General features: G+C 44.3%; 2 protein-coding genes across 3 annotated transcripts in view; one reads left to right on the top strand and one right to left on the bottom strand.

Moving 5' to 3' along the window:
• The window catches only part of LOC117087515 (cytochrome b-c1 complex subunit 2, mitochondrial), a 31,340-nt gene extending 30,656 nt beyond the window's left edge, over positions 1-684 (top strand). The window contains exon 14 of the mRNA XM_033217783.1: positions 138-684. Within this exon, the coding sequence (XP_033073674.1) occupies positions 138-221 (84 nt within the window). The 3' untranslated portion in view covers positions 222-684. The remainder of the gene's footprint in view (positions 1-137) is intronic.
• PDZD9 (PDZ domain containing 9) lies at positions 461-18,742 on the bottom strand. Of its 2 annotated transcripts, XM_033217785.1 has the most exons (4): positions 18,409-18,742; positions 13,483-13,662; positions 5,637-5,826; positions 461-1,706 (listed from the first exon to the last, which is right to left on the bottom strand). In XM_033217785.1, the coding sequence occupies exons 1-4, from the start codon at positions 18,437-18,439 to the stop codon at positions 1,313-1,315; spliced, it is 795 nt and encodes a 264-aa protein (XP_033073676.1). In that variant the 5' UTR covers positions 18,440-18,742; the 3' UTR covers positions 461-1,312. The 2 variants fall into 2 exon arrangements, with proteins under 2 accessions (XP_033073676.1, XP_033073677.1); XM_033217786.1 differs by lacking the exon at positions 13,483-13,662 and having other exon boundaries at positions 18,409-18,740.
• Between the last annotated feature and the right edge of the window lie 1,980 nt (positions 18,743-20,722).

Raw genomic sequence — 20,722 nt, 5'->3', positions numbered from 1 at the left:
CAGAGCAAGACTCCATCTCAAAAAAAAAAAAAAGAATGTCCTATCCATAAATTCTTAAAATGACAAAATAAGTTCACCTGCTTGATGACATATATTTTTATTTTTGTTAACTTTGTCTTTTGTTTGTTTCTTTAAAGGCTGCAAAGAAGTTTGTTTCTGGCCAGAAGTCGATGGCAGCAAGTGGAAATTTGGGACATACACCTTTTGTTGATGAGCTGTAATACTGACGCACACATTACAGGAGAGAGCTGAACATTCTCTCAGCCCAGAGCAGCAAACACATGAAAGTCAGAAATCTCTAATAAAACATTTGTCTTTTTTCCAGTGAGGTAAAATAAGGCATAAATGCAGGTAATTATTCTCAGCTGACCTAAAGTCAATAAAACATTCTGCTTAGGTGTTTTTCTTACGTTTTTCTCAATGAGTTAATCAACAAGTATTTATTATGTGCTGATTGATATTTTTGTTTTAGATGCTTTAAAGGAGACAGGAATATAATTATTGAGTATAGAAGCATTAGAAACTATTAAAATTAAGGCTACGTGGCTATCAGTATAAATAGTGCCAGGTTACTATTGGTGGCTTTTCAGGTGAGAGCAAATTCAAAATTTGTCATTTTGGGTATCAACAGCTAAATGGCCTGGTTTTTACCCGTTTTGCCTTTTTTGCAATAAAATTATTTCCGAAAAACATGAATGTCCTATCAATCATATCCTATATTCCCATTCATTTTTTGTGTCTGATTTATCTTCACTGACAGAGTATTGTTTTTTGCTCATCTGCTGTCTCTCCCTTATCTGTTACTATCCTGTCTCTTCCAAGTAATTAACTCTCAATTCAACATTTACAGTAAAAGAAGGGCTGAAAAGGGAAAAACAAAGAATTCTAATGTGAATAACTAGCCAAGGAATATGTCTCTTAGTTATTTTAATTATAGTACTTGAAGTTTACCAAAAAAAAGAGAGAAACTAAATATTTAAAGAAAAGTGTGGTGTTTACATAAAGTGACATTCTCTATTATGTTCAGACATTCTGATATTGGATTTCTCTACTGCATTTTCTAAAAGAAAAGAAATTCTTCTCAGAAAGAAGGGTTTTATTCTGAAAATAAGATTTGCGAGGCCTGCAAGAACCCAGGGAAGTCTTTAGATCATCCTATTGAAGAACATCTCTAAAGGCTTAATAACGCAGTCATAAGAGAAGAGAATTGGTGAGTCTACAGACAGTCCTTGATAAGTATAGCAAACTTGTGCCTGGTGAGGCACAAAACTTGGGTGTCTGCAAGATAAATGCTCATATGACCACAGATTTGCTAACCAACCTTTGATACTGGCTGGGCTTTACCCTCTTCAACTTGGGCACAATCTTCCAGCCAAAATGCATCTGAGGTAGAGGAAGTAGAGGAGGAAGAGGTTTCATTGTCTTGCTTCACCATTATCCAGTATGGAGAAGGCGCGCTCACGTCTTTCTTATCGTCTCTGTGAATCATCACGTCACAATCAATGTCTTTTCCTACACTAATAGTATGGTTCCTCTTCTTATATCCATGCCAGTCTCTGGAGATGGATATTGGTCTCCTTGCAGGGTGATGCGCAGTTGACCATGGATATCTATAATATTGAAGTCTTCTATCTAAATCTACATTTTCATTATCATCACTGCTTATGAAAGATTCAGCTTTTTCCAGCTCAATTTTCTTTGGTGTGCTGAAATGGAAGAATAGTGAATAAAATAGATTCTTCATGTCTCAACATTTATGGTCCCCTAACAAGATGCCTTATAACTCGCTTTCTGACTCATAGAAGATACAATTTAGCCTTAGCACTACCTTTCTATGTCATTGAAATGTTTCCCTTTTAAAAATTATCTTTAAATCTTTTTCCATTTCTAAATGAAAATCAAATTCTGCCTTAAATTACTTTACCATGCCCTAAAAAGTTTTGCAGACTTATACTAGACTACTGACCAGAATATTAGGAGGTGTTAAAGGGTAGGTTAATTTCAGTGCAGCTAAAGTGACAGGTTCAACCTGACCATCTCCTGAGAACTCTGTTCTTGTGGCTCACGTGGCAGGAACAGAATATCACTGATTTCCAGATGACTCAGGAAGTCAGGAAATAGTGGGCCTTAAGGATCTTCAACATCCTAGTCGTTAGTAAGTCTTCGAGTCTTTTTTTCAGAGAGGGTCTTCCTCTGTCACCCTTGTTGCAGTGCAGTGGCACAATCAGCTCATTGCAACCTTGAACTCCTAGACTCAAGTGACCCTCTGGCCTCTGTTTCCCAAGTAGCTGAGACTACAGGTGTGTATGCTGTGTGCTGCCACACCTGGCTAATTTTTAATTTGTTTTGTTTTGTTTTGTTTTGTTTGTAAAAACAGGATCTCCCTATGTTGCCCATGCCTGTCTCAAACTCCTGGCCTCGAAGAATACCTTAGTCTCCAAAGTGCTAGGATTACAGGCGTGAGCCACTGTGCCCAGCCAGGTTTTTGTTGTTGTTGTTTTTAACTTTCTCCAATTATTGGCTTTCTTGATTGTTGAAACTAGGTGGTGCTTGCCTGCTAGTACCTTCAGGTCTCTGAACTTTCCTAATGCCTACAGTACCTGTGCTTGCTTTAACTTCCCAGAATGAGTGCTTTGTCACCTGCTTTCCCTCATCCTGGTGCTGTTGCCCAGCAGAACCAAATCTCTGTGATTACAAATCTCTGGTACATTCTGCCCTGCTAAAAGGAAATAGGTTTCTTCCCTGCCAACCTGTTAAGACTTCTGGTGTTATCACTAATAACCTTGGCGATCTGCCTGTTGTATTTGCTTCCAAGAATTTGAATGGCTTTTCCTAAAGTTTATCTCTTCCACTAATAAACAGTTGATAATGAGTAATTTTTACTAAGAGCCACTAGTCTTAAATACTGATGTTCTTTGTCTAATTTGCCTTCAGACACACTTAGGTCTTCCTGAACAGCACATGAATTTTTTTTAAAAATCCAAGTATTAATAACTTTTTTTTTTCAGACTGCAGGGTGAATCCTTGGCAACTCTGATGGTTAGGTAACCATAAAGGACAGGTAAATTATCATTAGGTAATAAAGCCACAACCCTGCAGGGGTCAGGATTGGCTAGAAACAAACTTTCTAGACCATTCGGCCTACCCAGAGCGTTAAATGGAGAATTTTCTCCAGTGTGTATACCCGGTGCCATTTTCTCCTGGAAAAGGTTATACCAGCTTTGTGAAAGCAGCTTTTTCCTTTCTCTTCTTTCCCTGCCCCATTACACCTAAGTTACTAAAATGCCGTAGATATGAGTACTTTGCCTAATTAAGAAAGGGAGTCAGCAGGTGCTTGGTATTGTTATTTAAGTTTGCGGGTTTTCGCCTCATACTTGAGTTGTGCTGTTCTATCTTTTCTTTGCTTTTGAATGGTCAGTCTGCCATCCTTAGAATTTAATATTCTGGATCTCAGAACTCCTCCATGTAATGAAGATGCTTAGAACATAGTTGTTATGTTGTCATCTAAAAGATGAGCCCATGGTTTTAGAGTCGTGCCCTCCAGTGTAGGAGTCGCTCAGTAGGATTTGATTGTGAGTTGTGATCATGCCACTACACTACAGCCTGAGGGACAGAGTGAGACCCTGTCTCAAAAATAAGACTTTTTAAATTAAAAATTAAAAACAAATGAACCATTGACCACATGAAAGTCCTAGGGCAATTTTAGCAAAACAAGACAGACTCAGTCCCTGCCTTCATGGAGTTCACATTCTCCCAGGGAAACACAGTGAACAACTGATTACACAGATTATTTCATTAAAATTGGGATAAATGTGAAGGAGCGAGCTGTGAAGGCATATGTCAGATGGACGTGTTTCTAGGAAGACCCCTTGGAGAAGGTACACTGGAGCCTTCAAGGGTGACTACTGAAGAGCAAAGTTACGAGCATGTTGCAGACAGAGAAGAGCAAGTGCAAAGACCCTGAGGCAAAGAGCAACAAAAGGCAGGGAGCTGGAAGCTGAAGTGGGATAGAGAAGGATGGGGAAGGCAGTATGAGTTGAAGTTGGAATGCTATGCCGAGGCCAGCTGAACCCCGTAGAGCATTATAGGCCAATGTGAGGATTTTGACATTTATCCAAAGAACAAAAAGTCTTGAGATTTTTTATAGGAACATGCCAGGATCAGATTTGCATTACAAAAAGATCATTCTGGCCAGGCTTGGTTGCTCAAGCCTCTAATCCCAGCACTTAGGGAGACCGAGGCAGGCAGATCACCTGAGGTCAGGAGTGTGAAACCAGCTTGGCCAACATGGTAAAACTTTGTCTCTACTTAAAATACAAAAATTAGCTGGGTGTGGTGGCATGCGCCTGTAATCCCAGCTACCCTGGAGGCTGAGGCAGGAGAATCACTTGAACCTGGGAGGGAGGCAGAGGTTGCAGTGAGCCAGGATCACTCCACTGCACTCCAGCCTGTGCGACAAGAGCAAAACCAAGAAAAAAAAATACAGTTTTGGTGATAATACAATTTGAAAGTAATTAGCATGTGGATAGAGAAACCACAGGCATCAATGAAATTGGCCAGGAGAAAGGACACCAAGAGGAAATGGCCAGAGGTAATAGGAAAACAGGAAAATGAGGGGAGTGTGGTGTCACAGAAGCCTGGGAAGTGCTATTTCAAGAAGAGAGTGGGTGGAAAGTGTTAAGTGTCTAGTGCTGCTCAGAAGCCAAGCAAGATAAAGACAGAAGAATGTAGTGGGATGAGAAGTGTGAAGGCTATGGGTGGCCCTGGGAAAAGGACTCAGCCAAGGGATGAAAGCAAAGCCTAGATTGAAGTGTGTTGAGGAGTGTCTGGGAAGTGGCATCTCTCAAGGAAACAGAGGTGTCTAATACAGCTTTTAGCAAGTTGGGAGGGGATGCAAGAGACTCCAGTGGCCAGAGAGGGTAGGGAGAGGACAGTGGACTGACGATAGGATTTGCCAAGATGAGAGAAGTTTAAAAAGGCTTAGATGTTACTGGGAAGGACCCGGAGAGAAAAAAATTGAATATGCAAAAGAAAATAGGATTTGCAAGAAGCCTTTTTTTTTTTTTTTTTTTTTTTTTGAGACAGAATCTTGCTCTGTCTCTAGGCTGGAGTGCAGTGGTGTGATCTCGGCTCACAGCAACTTCTGACTCCCAGGTTTAAGCGATTCTCCTGCCTCAGCCTCCTGAATAGCTGGGATTACATGTGCTCACCACCACATGCAGCTAATTTTTGTAATTTTAGTAGAGAAGGGGTTTCGCCATGTTGGCCAGGATGGTCTCGATCTCCTGACCTCGTGATCCGCCTGCCTCCCAAAGTGTTGGGATTACAAGCATGAGCCACCACACCCGGCCCACAAGAAGAATTTTAAGGGCTGACTTGGGAAGGAGAGGCACCATTCAGGTAGGCACAGGGACAAAATTCCCAACTGATGACTTGTTTTTTAACTCCAAGTTGACTTTATCATGCTTTCTCAGATCCTACAGATCTAATACCAGAAACCCAGGAAATTACTCTGACAGTGTCACCAGTCCTCCTGTCATTATCCTTATTTGATAATTGTCACATTAAACCATCTGTGCCTCACAGGCCCTGGGATTCTGTATTATAACAAAGAGTTCCTAAAATGAACTATTTACCTTGTTACTGGGAATTTGGCCTCAGGGATTAAATCATATATTTCTAGCCATTCTTCAGGAATGTTAATAAAATCTCGGTAAACCTTGATTTGTAGCACTGTTCCAATGGTGATATGTTGCAAAAGCTGTAAAAATTCTCGAAGAGTATATCCTAACACGTTGGCATGGCCAACACTAATCAGAACATCACCTGAAGAGGGAAAAAATTATATATCAGTAAAACTAGGGGTTTAAAGGGGCCATATTTATTTCTGGCTTTATTGGGAGGTATTTCATTTTATGTGTTCATACTGTTGATTCTTTTTGAACCAAAACCAGGCTTCAGCCTTTTTTTTTTTTTTTTTTTTGAGATGAAGTCTCACTGTCGCCCAAGCTGGAGTGTAGTGATGCGATCTCAGCTCACTGCAAGCTCCGCCTCCCAGGTTCAAGTGATTCTCCTGCCTCAGCCTCCCAAGTAGCTAGGATTATGGGCACGTGCCACCATGCCAGGCTAATTTTTGTTTGTTTGTTTGTTTGTTTTGTATTTTTAGTAGAGATGGGGTTTCACCATGTTGGCCAGGCTAGTCTCAAACTCTTGACCTCAGGTGATCTGTGCACCTCGGCCTCCCAAACTGCTGGGATGACAGGCGTAAGCCACCCTGCCTGGCCTAGCCCTTATTTAATAAAGATGTTCATCTCCATGATATGAATGTCCTTTGCATAATGAAGAGTATATGCAAGATGTTTCTTAATAGCAGTATAATGGTAGACATTATATGATGTTTTTGAGACATTTCTGAAGTTCTTGGTGTGACAGAGGCTAAAAAACATTTATAATCAGAACCAGCCTTTAGGATTCTAAAAATAGATTAGTTTCAAATAAAATGAATGGCTATTACTAGGAAAGAAAAAACCATTTACACTAAGTGATGAATAAATGACCTACTTTCTATTATACCTGCCTGGCAATTTCCAGTGCCCTCTACAGTTAATAGACCACATTAAACATAAAACCTTTCATTTTAATTCTCTACCCTTGTGCAGTATTGAGCAAATAATTCTGTATAAAACATTGGGCAATTAGGCATGCTTTAATTAACTGTAAGATGTGTGTGCAGTGAGTATGTTGGTTTAAAGGGATTTGACAGCTAGGTTTCCCTACCTTAGGGCAATGCAGGACAAGGAAAGAAACAAGATGGTCAACCATGCAGCTTCTGAGTCCCCAGCAGGTGGGAAGAGGACTACATCTTGAGCACTAACCCCCGAAACCCCCAAATTGAAAGAACCTAAAAAGACCAATTATTCACTTGCTCCAACCTCCCCCATGTCCCCACCTCCAGCAGCTAGGTCATGGACCTGTGAGTGAGATCCAGCCACTTGACACTCCCACCTGGGTCACTGAACCTGGAGGAGGAGACGCAGAAGAGTGACAGGAGCTTCTAGTTGCCAGGGGTAGTTACACACAGCTCTTGGTTCTCACCATTTTCCAAGCCTGCTTCTCCAGCCTTTTGAGCGATTCTGTCAGACTCAGTATCCCAAATTCAGTGCATTAACAGAAGTGTTTTCTGTTTTTTGCAATGAGGAACTCTGACTGCTACAACGGCATTCAGCAAGACTTCAGAAAGGAATACAAAGGATTTGCTTTTTAAGGACCAATTCACATTGGGCAATTTCTTAAGTCTTCAGATCTTATTAGTACTGACCTGCTGGGGACCCTCAGTCAGCCTCATTCTAAGACAGCTGAAGCCTAACCTCAGAGAAGAAAAGGGTCAAGAAGAAGTGCCTTCTCTGATGCATGCACTGGGCCTCAATCAGGAATTACACTGATCCCAAAAGAAGCCTCCAAGGATGCCAAGGACAAATGTCCATAGCTCTAGATCCTATCAGAAACAAATTTCCCAGAATTCAAGAAAATGGATACTTAGAAGGGTGGAGAAAAACCTTCTCGTTTGGTCTTAAGCAGTAGCTGGGGGTAATACAATCAACCATGTATCTGAAGCTCACTTCAGAATGAAACAAGGCTACCTGCAGCTTGAGCAATACGAAACAGATGCTCATCCTACTGAGGTTAATTACAATGGCCAAAAAAAAAAAAAACAAAACTCCCCAGATGAGTTTACTTACCTAATATTAAAAGCAGTGTTTATAGCTGAAAGCTATGGCTTGGCATTCTGCTTAATTATGTTGTAAAAGGGTGACTTTTATCAAGAGGGCAGAAGATAAACAGCTTAATTTCCTGACCGTTCTGGCTGTAAACCAAACATGTCAGCATATGAATGTGCTTACTCTAGCAATAGATATTAACATTGCCTTTCATACAGAAACACCAATTTGGTATTTATGAACACCAACCTCATTATACATTTTTTTCTGTTTTAATGGGCTATAGGGTGACATTATATAAACTTTGTCTCGATTACCTACATTAAATCAACTCTGCAGTAGCCAAGCCACTACTGAAAAATATTTTATTTTTTCATCTCTCCCAACTAGGCTGGAAGTTCCTTAAGTTCCTCATGGCTAGGGACCATGTCTGTGTGGTTCACCACTACATCCCCAGTGCCTAGCTGGGTGTCTGCACACACTGGGTCTTCAGGAAATGCTTAGGCAGTAGCCAGTCTATGACTTGTATTTACTGTAGAAGCTACATTAATTTCTTTTTTTTTCTTTTTTTTTTTTTCTTGAGACAGGGTCTCACTTTGTCACCCAGGCTGGAGTGCAGGGATGCAAATACAGCTCACTGTAGCCTCGACCTCCAGGGCTCAAGCAACCCTCCTGCCTCAGCCCTGGGAGGAGCTGGGACTACAAGCGCATATGCCCCCCATGTTGGGCTAGTTTTTGTATTTTTTATTGAAATGGGGTTTTGTCATGTTGCCCTGGCTGGTCTCAAAACTCCTGAGCTCCAACAATTTGCCTGCCTCAGCTTCTCAAAGTGCTGAGATTCCAGGTGTGTGCTACCGCATCCGGCCTACATTAATTTCTTAAGACTTAGAATATCAGAAGCTGTTAAGGCCATACTGGCCAAAAGGAACTTAAAGTTTAGCCAGAATAAACTAACACAAAATAAATTAGGAAATCAAGGCGAAACCCTATCCTGAAACACCAAAGGAGAGAGATTTCAGCACATAGATAAAAGATAATGGGGCTGAAAGAAAATGGGATCAAAGAAATAGCATGTTTCTACAATTATCGTCTCCCAAAATCTCATCATCATTGTCTAAAACCACTGAGTTACAGACTTTAAAGCCTAGACTGATGCTGAGGAGAACTGGCAGGCTTGTCACAAAGAGATTTGGGGCTCTGGACTTACTCTGTATTCAAATCTCATTTCTAGTTGTTAGGCAATTGGATGGAAAGGTATGGGCTTTCTAGGCAGACATGGGTTCAAATCCCAGCTCTGAACACAGACTCAGTTGTGTTAACTAAGACGAACAAGTTATTTCGTCTCTCTAATCCTCTATATTTTCATTATCTACATTTCAGGAGTGTTGCAAACTTTAAATTAGATAACACATGGGGCCAGGTGAGATGGCTCATGCCTGTAATCCCAGCACTTTGGGAGACTGAGACAGGAGGATTGCTTGAGCCCAGAGGTTCGAGGCTGTAGTAAGCTATGATTGCACTACTGCACTCCTGCACTCCAGCCTGTGTGACAGTGAGACCATGTCTCTTATACAAATAAAATTAAAAATTGGAGTAAAAAAAAGATAATAAATGGGGAAATATCTCTCACAATGCCTGGGAGAAATATTCATTTATTATTTATTTATTTATTTATTAAGCAAAGACATAATAAATGAGCCACTACTTTAGGTGTGACAGTTAATATTGTCAACTTAATTGGATCAAAGGATGCAAAGTATTGTTTCTGGGTGTGTCTATGAAGGTGTTGCCAGAAAAGATTAACATTTGAGTCAATGGACTTGGAGAGGTGGACCCGACCCTCAAATCTGGGTGGGAACCATCCAGTCAGCTACCAGCATGGCTAGAAAAAGCAGGTGGAAAAAGGTGGAATGAGCAGACTTGCTGAGTCTTCAGCCTTCATCTTTCTCCTGTGCTGGATGCTTCCTGCCCTCGAACATCAGACTCCAAGTTATTTGGCTTTTGGACTCTTGGACTTACACCAGTGGTTTGCCAGGGGCTCTCAGGCCTTCAGCCACAGACTGGAGGCTACACTGTCAGCTTCCCAACTGTTGAGGTTTTGGGACTCGCACTGAGCCACTATTGGCTTCCCTGCTCTTCAACTTGCAGATGGAGGGGCAGAATGATATGGTTTGGTTCTGTGTCCCCATCCAAATGTCATTGCCAGTTGTAATCCCCACATTTTGAGGGAGGGACCTGTAATCCCCACGTGTGGAGGGAGGGAGGTGATTGGATCATGGGGGCGGTTTCCCCCATGCTGTTCTCATGATAGTGAGTTCTCATAAGATCTGATGGTTGTATGAGTGTTTGACAGCTCCTCCTTCACATACTCACACTCTCTCCTGCCGCCTTGTGAAGAAAATGCCTGATTCCTCCTCCACCATGATTGTAAGTTTCCTGAGGCCTCCCCAGCCATACGGAACTGTGAGTCAATTAAACCTCCTTCATGTATAAATTATCCAGTCTCAGGCAGTATCTTTACAGCAGTGTGAGAATGCACTAATAGAGTAGGTGAGTCCTGGACTGAAAAGATGAAATTCAAGACTGCTTCTAACCTCAAAGAGCCCCCTAACTATAGCCCTGCCATGAGATTCTCTATTGCCCACCTAAAAGCATGCTCCTGTCCCACTCTAGCACCCTGGAGTATGCACCCGGATCATCACCCAGCATCTGTCACCTGACCTTGAAGAAGCTGAGGAGAAGCAGAAAACCCCATGGGACCTGTCCTGGAGTTCTTTTGTTCTGGTAAGTCCAGAACTCTCCACCAGTTGCCGTTTGTTCTCTACTACCAAGTAGTGATGTGTGGGGGAAATGCTTTGGATTTTAAGGTATAGCAAACTGTTTTGTAAAACCATTATGTATCTGCTTTCTTCTTTAATCCATTGCTTGGAACCCTTAGCTGCAAATTAGAATCACCTGAGGAGCTTTTAAAACATAAATTGCCCTGTCCCAGTACAAGAACGATTGAATCAAAAACCTGTGGGGAGATAGGGACCAGGCATCTTGGTTTTACAAACTTCCCCGATGATTCTAATAGGTAACCAGGGTTGCAAACCAGTGGCTTCATCCACTGGGACCCCCATACAGCCATCATTTTTTATTAAAACACACACAGGCAAAAGTCTAGAGAATCTGTAAGAACAGCCTAAGAGATTATTTCCAATATTTCTATAGCACTTCAGTTTTAAAAGCACTTTCATAAAAATTATTTCATCAGGCTGGGCTCAATGGCTCACACCTGTAATCCCAGCACTTTTGGAGGCCACATGGGAGGATTGCTTGAGGCCAGGAGTTTGAGACCAGCCTGGACAACATAGTGAGACACCACCCACCCACCGCCTCCACTGCCCACGTCTACAAAAAAATAAAAAATAAAATAAAATTAGCTGGGCATGGTGGTACACGCCTGAGTCCCAGCTACTCAGGAGGCTGAAGCAGGAGGATCACTTGAGCCAAGGAGTTTAAGGCCACAATAAGCCATGATCAAGCCACTGCACTCCAGCATGGGTGACAGAATGATACCCCATCTATCAAAAAACACGCACTATTTCATCAAATCTTAGCAACGTCTGACAAACACAGGATTCTCCCAATTCAAGATGAGGTGACTGAGGCCTGAAAGGTTAAGTGGCTTTGCCCAGGGTCACAGAACTAAAAAGTGTCAGACCCTGGGCCTGACTCAGGACAGCTAACACAATATGTTTTTTCCTTCTCACGACTGCGCCAGCCCATTCTGCTTCCCCAGCTCCTGGGCAGAGCACTAGGCCCAGGCCAGGCACTGAGAAAACACCTCTTGAACAGCATAGAAAATTCATTCACCCAAAGACACGAGGAGCAGGGCGGTACTGGTAAAGCCCTTAGGCTCTGGAGTCTGACAGAGAAGGTTCAATGAAATCCCAGGTCCTCGGAGTGACCATGGGAGAGTTACTAAATACCTGATTTGTCTGCAAGATGGTTTCATGCAGAATCTAGCTCAGGGTTTGTGAGAGTGAAATGAGATCATGCAGCTAAGTGTTAGCAATGCTTAATACTGCCTACAAAAGAAAATACCTTTGTGCACTGACAGCCATAGCTGTGGAGCTGTGGTCCCTGAATCCCCACATAGGAGAAACAGGTGAATTGGACAAGGAGCTCAATCTCACTGACCCTCATTAAGTAAATTTAATTTTCTTATTTTTTTAGAGATAGTGTCTCACTCTGTTACCCAGGTTGGCGTGCAGTGGCACAATCATAGCTCACTGCAGCCTCGGCTTCCTGCGCTCAAGTGATCCTCCCACCTCAGCTTCCCAAGTAGCTAGGATTACAGGCATGCATCATGCCGGGCTACTTTTGTTTTGTTGTAGAAATGGTGACATGGTTTGGATTTGTGTCCCTGCCCAAATCTCATGTTGAACTGTAGTCCCCGGTGTTGGAGGAGGGACCTGTGGGGAGGCGATTGGATCACGTGGGCAGATTTCCCCCTTGCTGTTCTCATGATAGCGAGTGAGTTCTCATGATAGCGAGTGAGTTCTCATGATAGCGAGTGAGTTCTCATGATAGCGAGTGAGTTCTCATGAGATCTGGTTGTTTAAACTGTGTAGCACCTCCCTGTGCTCTCTCTTCCTCCTGCTCCAACCATGTAAGACGTACCTCCTTCCTCTTCACCTTCTGCCATGATTGTAAGTTTCCTGAGGCCTCCCCAGCTGTGCTTCCTGTACAGCCTGCAGAACCATGGGCCAATTAAACCTCTTTTCTTATAAATTACCCAGTTTCAGTTTTTTCTTTATAGCAGTGCAAGAACGGACTAATACAGACAGCGTCTCACTATGTTGCTCAAGCTGGCCTTGAACTCCTGGCCTCACCTGATCCTCTCACCTTGGCGTCCCAAAGTGCTGGAATTACAAGTATAAGCCCACTGTACCTGGCCAGAATTAAATGAATTAATATGCCTAACTGTGATAGTTATATAAGTGATAGCCATTGGCTGGCCCATAGTAAGTTCTCAACTAATGTTGTCATATCTTATTTTTTTTTTTTTTGAGACAGAGTCTCACTCTGTCACCCAGGCTGGAGTACAACGGTGCAATCTCAGCTCACTGTAACATCCGCCTCCGGGGTTCAAGAGATTCTCCTGCCTCAGCCTCCTGAGTAGCTGGGACTAAGGTACCCACCACCAGGCCCAGCTAATTTTTGTATTTGTATTTATTTATTTATTTATTTATTTATTTTTATTTATTTTTGAGACAGAGTCTCTGTCACTCAGGCTGGAGTGCAGTGGCGCAATCTCAGCTTGCTGCAACCTCTGCTTCCCGGGTACAAGTGATTCTCCTACCTCAGCCTCTCAAGTAGCTGGGATTACAGGCGTGTGCCACCATGCCCAGCTAATTTTTGTATTTTTAATAGAGATAGGGTTTCACCATCTTTTCCAGGCTGGTCTCGAACTCTGGACCTCAGGATCCACCCACCTCAGCCTCCTAAAGTGCTGGGATTACAGGCGTGAGCCACCGCTCCCAGACAGTTTTTGTATTTTTAGTAGAGATAAAGTTTTACCATGTTGGCCAGGGTGGTCTCGAACTCCTAACCTCAAGTGATCTCCCACCTTGGCCTCCCAAAGTGCTGGGATTACAGGCGTGAGCCAGCATGCCCATTGTATCCTTATAGTTACACTGAAACCTGGTGACCCGAGTCTCCCTTCAGGCAGATGGGCAGGATGGGTGGTTGGGAAGCACGGTGAAAGGGCAGTCACCTGGCTGAAGTTTCCCGTCGTTGGCTGCAGCCCCCTTCCTGATGAGGTGGGTGATCTGGAGGTAGGGTCCATGCTGGATGATGATGAGGCCTAATCCCAGCCTGCCCACAGTGAGTTTGGTCTGCTGTGTTTTGCACAAGTTGTGTACAGATGTTTTGACCTTGATGCTGACTCCTCTTTCTAACCAAAAGAGGGGAACTTATTTCAGTCCTTCACCAAGACAGAAGCATGGCCATACCCACTGGGGTTCTGAAGCCGGATCCCTGGGACAGTTATTTAATCCCTATTCCTCAGATTCCTTGTTGGTAAAATGAGGATAAAAAGTGTTCACCTTGGAGAGCTCTTCTGAAAATTAAATGGGAGCATTAAAGAGCTTTTGCAGAGTCTGGCATATTATGAGTACTTAATATTAGTTAGTATTATCTATTCACTTAACAAATATTTATTGATACAGACAGTGTGCTAGGCCCTGGGTTTACCACCGTGAGCAAAACAGATATGTTGGGTTTTTTGGTTTTAACAGACAAGGTCTCACTCTATTGCCCAGGCTGGAGTGCAGTGGCATGATCACGGCTCACTGCAGCCTCAATCTCCTGGGCTCAAGGGCTCCTCCCACCTCAGCCGCCTAAGTAGCTGGGACTACTGGCATACGCTACTATACACGGCTAATTTTTATTGTTTTTGTAGAGACAGGGTCTCACTATATTGGCCAGGCTAGTCTTGAACTCCTGGCCTCAAGCAGTCCTCCCACCTCAGCCTCCCAAAGTGCTGGCATTACAGGTGTGAGCCACCATGCCCGGCCCACATGTGTTTCTTGTCCTCATGAAGTTTACAGCCTAGTGGAGAGGACAAATATCAATCAGTCATGTAAATATGTGTTGGATAACAAACTGTAACTCATGTTATAAAAGAAATGGACGGAGGCTCTGAGAATGAGTAACAGAGGGCCAAAGTCTCATCTGAGGATGGCGGGTCAGGCTTCCAGCAGGGCTAAAATTTGAATTAAGGCCATAAGGACCAATAGGAAATATTTAGGCAAAGAAAGGTGGATCAGGAGCACATTGTGTTAAGGTCTGAGAAAGGAAGGAACCGGCCCTGTCAGAGGAGGGGGAGGCAGGAGGAGCGAGGACCAAGCAGAGGCTGCTTCTCAGACTTCCTTAGTGAAAAAGCTCAGAAGTGAATTAAGCTGGACATGGTTAGATGAGATGAAATGAAATGAAAATGAAAGGGTTGTGGTGCATGTCATGGCAGTAACAGCAGAAATGAGCAGTAGATGGATCCAAAAAGCACATGGGAGGAAAATCCGAAGGCCTTGGAGACAAGGGGTAATGGGAGGGGTTGAAATATGTTTTCTACAGAACCAAATCTCACAAGAAAAATTTCAGGGACTAAAAGGACATTCAAAACAACAAGTTAATTTCCCAAGAGGAAGCTGCTAGCAAACTCCTTTTCGGTACACAGGAAGCTCCTGGGGAGATCTGTTTTCGGCACACTTTTCCAGTATTTCACACACAACTCCTTTCCATAAGGACAAGTGACACACAAGCTTGCCAAGTCCATGTGACTGTGGTGTTTTCAGGGCCACTGCCAAGGGAAAGGCTCCCCCAGCTCCCCACCTCTGGCTGTAGGGAACTGGAGGGGTTCATGGCCCTTTCCTCTAAAGCAAACGTCCTTGCCCATCTCTAACCTCACTTTCCCCCAAACCACAGATGCTCTTTGTTTGGGAAAATAAAATAGCATAATATAAACGAGATACCATCTTCAGAGACCTTTTGGGATTCTGGGTGCAACTAGGGGCAGGATATGCCCTACCTGAGCCTCTGGTTCCTGAGCAAACAGAGAAGTCACATCTTGGGCAAGGTCCAGTGGCTCCTATCTCAGCTTGTAAATTCAATGTGCTTATAAGGTAAGCTACCAGGAGCCCACTTTTAAAAGTCAGCAGGGTTAAGTAAAAGAAGCCGGACTCAAAAGGCTCCTAACTCACAGATGAAGGACGTGTCTCAGGAGTTTGATCCAGACCTCTATAAGCAAATGCAGAAGTTCAGGAAGGCAAGAAACACAAAGTACATCTTGCAAAATTAAAATAACTTTGTGCCAGGTGCAGGAGCTCACGCCAGTAATCCCAGCACTTTGGGAGGCTGAAGCGGGCAGATCACCAGATCAGGAGTTCGAGACCAGCCTAGCCAACATGGTGAAACCTGTCTCTACTAAAGATACAAAAAATTAGCCGAGCGTGGTGGCACGCGCCTGTAATCCCACCTACTTGGGAGGCTGAGGCACGATAATCACTTGAACCCAGGAGGCAGAGGTTGCAGTGAGCTGAGATGGCACCATTTTACTCCAGCCTGGGTGACAGGGTGAGACTCCGTCTCAAAAACAAACAAAAAAAATTAGCTGGGCATGTTGGTGTGTGCCTGTAATCCCAGTTACAAGCCTGGGTGACAGAGGGAGACTCCATCTCAAAAAAGAAAAGAAAAGAAAAAAAAAAACCTGACAAAGTGAAGTTGGATGTGGATCTTCGTGGAGCAAGTCAATACATGCAATCTCCTGTCTCACATACTAGCAACGTACCAGACCACTCCGCTTCATTTTGGGGAGATTTCTCACACTATGGCAGCCATCCATGAGAGCTTCACAGGTTATCAGCCATATGAAGTCACTACTTTAAAGCGCTTACACAACCCTCTGAAAAAACTAGTTGAGAAGAAAAGAAGCTCACCCAGCAGGAAAGCGCAGATGTGGCAGTGCAGTAGCTGAGTCAATTAATTTCATTAGAGGATGGAAACTGCTACAAGGAAAGAACTGAAGATATGCCTTAGACAAAGGCTCTTCACACAGCGCATGCTCAGGATGAACTATTAGCCATCAAACCTGAGGAAGGTGCTCGCTTGGGCCCAGTGGCAGGGACCCTGGAACCCGAAGGTACTGACAAAGGTGACCCTACTGCTGTTGAGTGAGATCTTCAATGCTTCCTCCCTGGAAGAGGATGAGCTCAGAAAAGAGTGAGTGGCGGCCGGGAGCAGTGGCTCACGCCTGTAATCCCATCACTTTGGGAGTCCAAGACAGGCGGATCACGAGGTCAGGAAATCGAGACCATCCTGGCTAACACGATGAAACCCGTCTCTACTAATAATACAAAAAAATTAGCCGGGCGTGGTGCAGGTGCCTGTAGTCCCAGCTACTCCAGAGGCTGAGGCAGAATGGTATGACCCCGGAGGGCGGAGCTTGCAGTGAGCCGAGATCACACCACTGCACTCCAGCCTGCGCAACAGAGCGAGACTCCATATCAAAAAAAAAAAAAAAAAAGAGTGAGCCGCTGTGTTTGGGGACAACCAGGTGGAGGAGGCAGCACTGTGGTCCTGGGAGAGCCAGACCCCAAGCACCACATTAAAATATGAAAGACTTACAGGTCTTGCTACAAGGCTAGTCAGACAGCAATGTCAACCTTCCCAAGGACAAGCAGTCCAAATGACAAAAGCCCTTCAGTGAAAAAGCCTAAGGCTGCCTGGCACCTGCCTGCCTGGTTCAGCCTCTTCGCCAACCTCGAGTCATTATCAAATCCTGATGCTGTTCGGAAAAAAGCCATAAAGAACAAGAATTGCTCAATGCAGGAATCTGCAGCCTTTGGTAAGCCCACCTGGGGGCTAGCAGAAGTATAAAGTGATTAGAGCCTGGGCAACGTAGTGACACCTCATCTCTTCTATTTAGGCCGGGCGTAGTGGCTCATACCTGTAATCCCAGCACTTTGGGAGGTCGAGGGTGGGTGGATCACTTGAAGTCAGGATTTCGAGACCAGCCTGGCCAGCATGGTGAAACACCATTGCTACTGAAAACACAAAAATCAGCCAGGTGTGGTGGCTCACACCTATAATCCCAGCTACTCTGGAGGCTGAGGCACAAGAATCACTTGAACCCGCCTGGAAGGCGGGGGTTGCAGTAAGTCAAGATCATGCCACTGCACTCCCGCCTGGGTCACAGAGCGAGACTCTGTCTCAGAAAAAAAAAAATTAGCTGAGTGTGATGGTGCATGCCTACAGTCCCAGCTATGGGAGGCTGATGCAGAAGGATTGCTGGAGCCCAAGAGTTGGAGGCTGCAGTGAGCCAGGAGCTGTAATCCCACCTACTTGGGATACCACTGTACTCCAGCCTGAGCAACAGAACAAGACCCTGTCTCTAAAAATAAAATAAAGTGACCAGTATGCTATTTTGAGATTTATGTGCCCTTTTAATAAAAATGAAAGGGCCAAAGTCCCTATTTACATTGGTATAATTTTGTAAAGGATCCTTACGATATGATTTCATTTTTATGATGTTCTCCATGGAAAAGGCAAAAAAAAAAAAAAAAAAAAAAAAACCACTGTAAAAAACAGATAGGGGTGTGAGGAGCTGCAGTGGGGTGGGGTTTGGCTGCAACTGGGCATTGCAAAGTAATTTTAGGGAGTGGTGAAACTGTTTCCTATCTTGATGGAGGGGGTGATTCAACGTGGGTATAGCTTGTCAAAACTCATACCGCTGTGCTTTTAAAGGGGGGGATCTTACTGCATGGAAATTATACCTTGATAAAAATAACGATGGCCCAAGGCGGGCAGATCACTTGAGGTCAAGAGTTGGAGACCAGCCTGGCCAACATGGCAAAATCCTATCTCTACTAAAAATAAAAAATTAGCTGGGCCTGGTGGCAGGCACCTGTAATCCTGTGAGCCGAGATCGCGCCACTGCACTCCAGCCTGGGGGACAAAGCAAGACTCCTTCTCAAATGATGATGATGATGATGATGATAATAATAATAATAATAATAATAATAATAACGATGGAGAGAGGTTATCTCCCAGGCCAAGAGTGTACCATTGCCATTTTACAGAGGAGGAAAATTGAGGAAGGCTTGGTCCCCAGGGCTTCTTCACCCGCTTCCTTCTCCCCAGTTACCTTTTTTGTTTTTGCGGGAGGCCTTCTGCATGGCTCCGAGAGGTCGGGCAGCTCTGGAGGGCCTCCCGGAGCAGAGGCTGGAGTCAGCCCCAATCCCAACAGTTTCGAACCTCGCCTGCGGGCAACGCCCTCGAGATGGCCACCAGGGGGCGCTGCGCCGCCGCTGCCCAGAAATTGGGCGGAGTGAGGTCGCCGCAAGGCTTCCCGTGGACCCTGCAAAACGTAGCGTGGGTATTGCACTTCAGTGTACTGTATGGAAGCTTCTACAGAGGCTAGCACAGTGCCTGACCCACGGTGGGTTCTTCATTCTTTCTTTTCTTTTTCTTTTTTTAAGAGAGGGGTGAGGGGGTGGGGGGGGCGGTCTCACTATGTTGCTCAGGCTGGTCTCGAACTCCTGGGGTCAAGCGATCTGCCCGTCTCAGCCTCCCAAAGTGCTGGGATTACAGGCATGAGCCACCGTGCTTGGCTTCTTCATTCATTCTTGGTGAACCTAAGAAACAGGGAGGGGGAGAAGGCACAGAAGAGGGTGTCTCAAAGATGACAGGTGGTGTGCAGAGGAAGATCACAGCCAGAAGATCACAGGAGATCACAGAATACCTAGAAGATCAGAGAATCCCCCGCTGTGCTCCAAATAATGGTATTTTTAAAAAATTGTTACATCAGTAGCTCCAATGCTTTGGAACTGCACTTTTTTTCATGAATGTTTTGGGTAAGAAAAGGCCCCAGGGTGGCCTAAAAAAAAAAAGAGTCACTATTAGGAGAGGCCCTATTAATGCTTCCTTCTTTTTTCCAAGATAATTCTTCCTCCCACACACATTCACTCATACAACAAGTATTTACAGGGAGCTGTTCTGTCGTTTACTGATACTGGGGACACAACAGTAGGCAAGACAAATACAGAAACACAGGCTTTATCCTCTTGAAACCTGTACTTAATAAACAGATGAAGTGGACAATTGTAGGAAAATATAAATTACTAAAAATAAATTCTAGGCCAGGTGTGGTGTCTAACACCTGTAATCCTAGGTACTCAGGAGACTGAGGCAGGAGGACTGCTTGAGCCTAGGAGTTTGAGATCAGCCTGGGCAACATAGCGAGACCCTTTCTCTATAAAAAAAAATGTTAAAATTAGCTGGGCGTGATGGTGCACATCTGTAGTCCTAGCTACTCAGGAGGCTGAGATGGGAGGATCACTTGAGCCCAGGATTCAAGGCTGCAGTGAGCTATGATCGAGTCACCACCTTCCAGTCCGGGTGATGGAGCAAGATCCTGTCTCCAAAAATAAAAACGAACAAATGAATTAATAAATTCTAGAAGAAAGAGAAAACCTAATGAGGTAGGCCCTGGTGTTATCCCCGGTCTGATGAAACTGAGAGGCTAAGCACCTTGCCCCATCCCTTCAACAAAGAGTCATTAAGCACTGATTAGGTGTCAGGCACTGTGCAAAAATTTCCGTGGGAGATCTGGTTATGTCCAAGCTTATCCTGTTGTTTCTGTGGCTCTACACAGACAATAAGCCAGGGCAGATTCCTTTTTAGATTCCTTTTTTTTTTTTTTTTTTTTTTTGAGATGGGGTCTCATTCTGTCACCCAGGCTGGAGTACAGTGACGAAATCTCAGCTCACTGCAACCTCCGCCTTCCAGGCCCAAGCAATCCTTCCACCTCAGCCTCCAGAGTAGCTGGGACCACAAGCCTGTGTCACCACGCCTGGCTAACTTTTGTATTTTTAGTAGAGACAGGGTTTTGCCATGTTGGCCAGGCTGGTTTCCAACTCCTGAGCTCAGGTGATTCACCCGCCTTGGCTTCCCAAAGTGCTGGGATTACACGCATGAGTGCCAGGGCAGATTTCTCAGTAGAAAAATCCTGTGTCGCGGAGACCAATACAAAGAGCTATTCTCCACCTCAAGTCTCCTGTGGGTGGCTTCTTGTAATAGGTCACCTTTCCTCTTCCAAATAGTCTGGCAGGGGTCTACATAGATACCAACTTAATTCTATCATAAAATACATCCTTTTCCTCCATCTTTCTACCAGCAGGGGAAGGGTGAGAGTTTGTGGGACTAGAACCCATCAGCATATATTGTTCTGTAATGGAGCACATCAGTGCCTGACGTCCCTTTAATCTTCTCTCCACCCCAGGCTGAAAAGTGTCTTTACAGCAGAGGTCTCTACACTCCACCAAGCCAAGTGAGCCAAGGTCATGTTGATTGGTGGTACAGCAGGAAGCAAACTGCCGTGGGAAATGTCCTGCCTAGGTTCCCCCCTCAGGGCTGTAGGACTTACACCTCCCACCTTCACTACTACTACTGGCTGAAAA

Source organism: Trachypithecus francoisi, unplaced genomic scaffold (assembly GCF_009764315.1).
Source record: "Trachypithecus francoisi isolate TF-2019V2 unplaced genomic scaffold, Tfra_2.0 Lachesis_group10, whole genome shotgun sequence".
Taxonomy (NCBI): domain Eukaryota; kingdom Metazoa; phylum Chordata; class Mammalia; order Primates; family Cercopithecidae; genus Trachypithecus; species Trachypithecus francoisi.
Note: the sequence above shows the minus strand (reverse complement) of the source record. Positions and strands in the feature narration are given on the sequence as shown.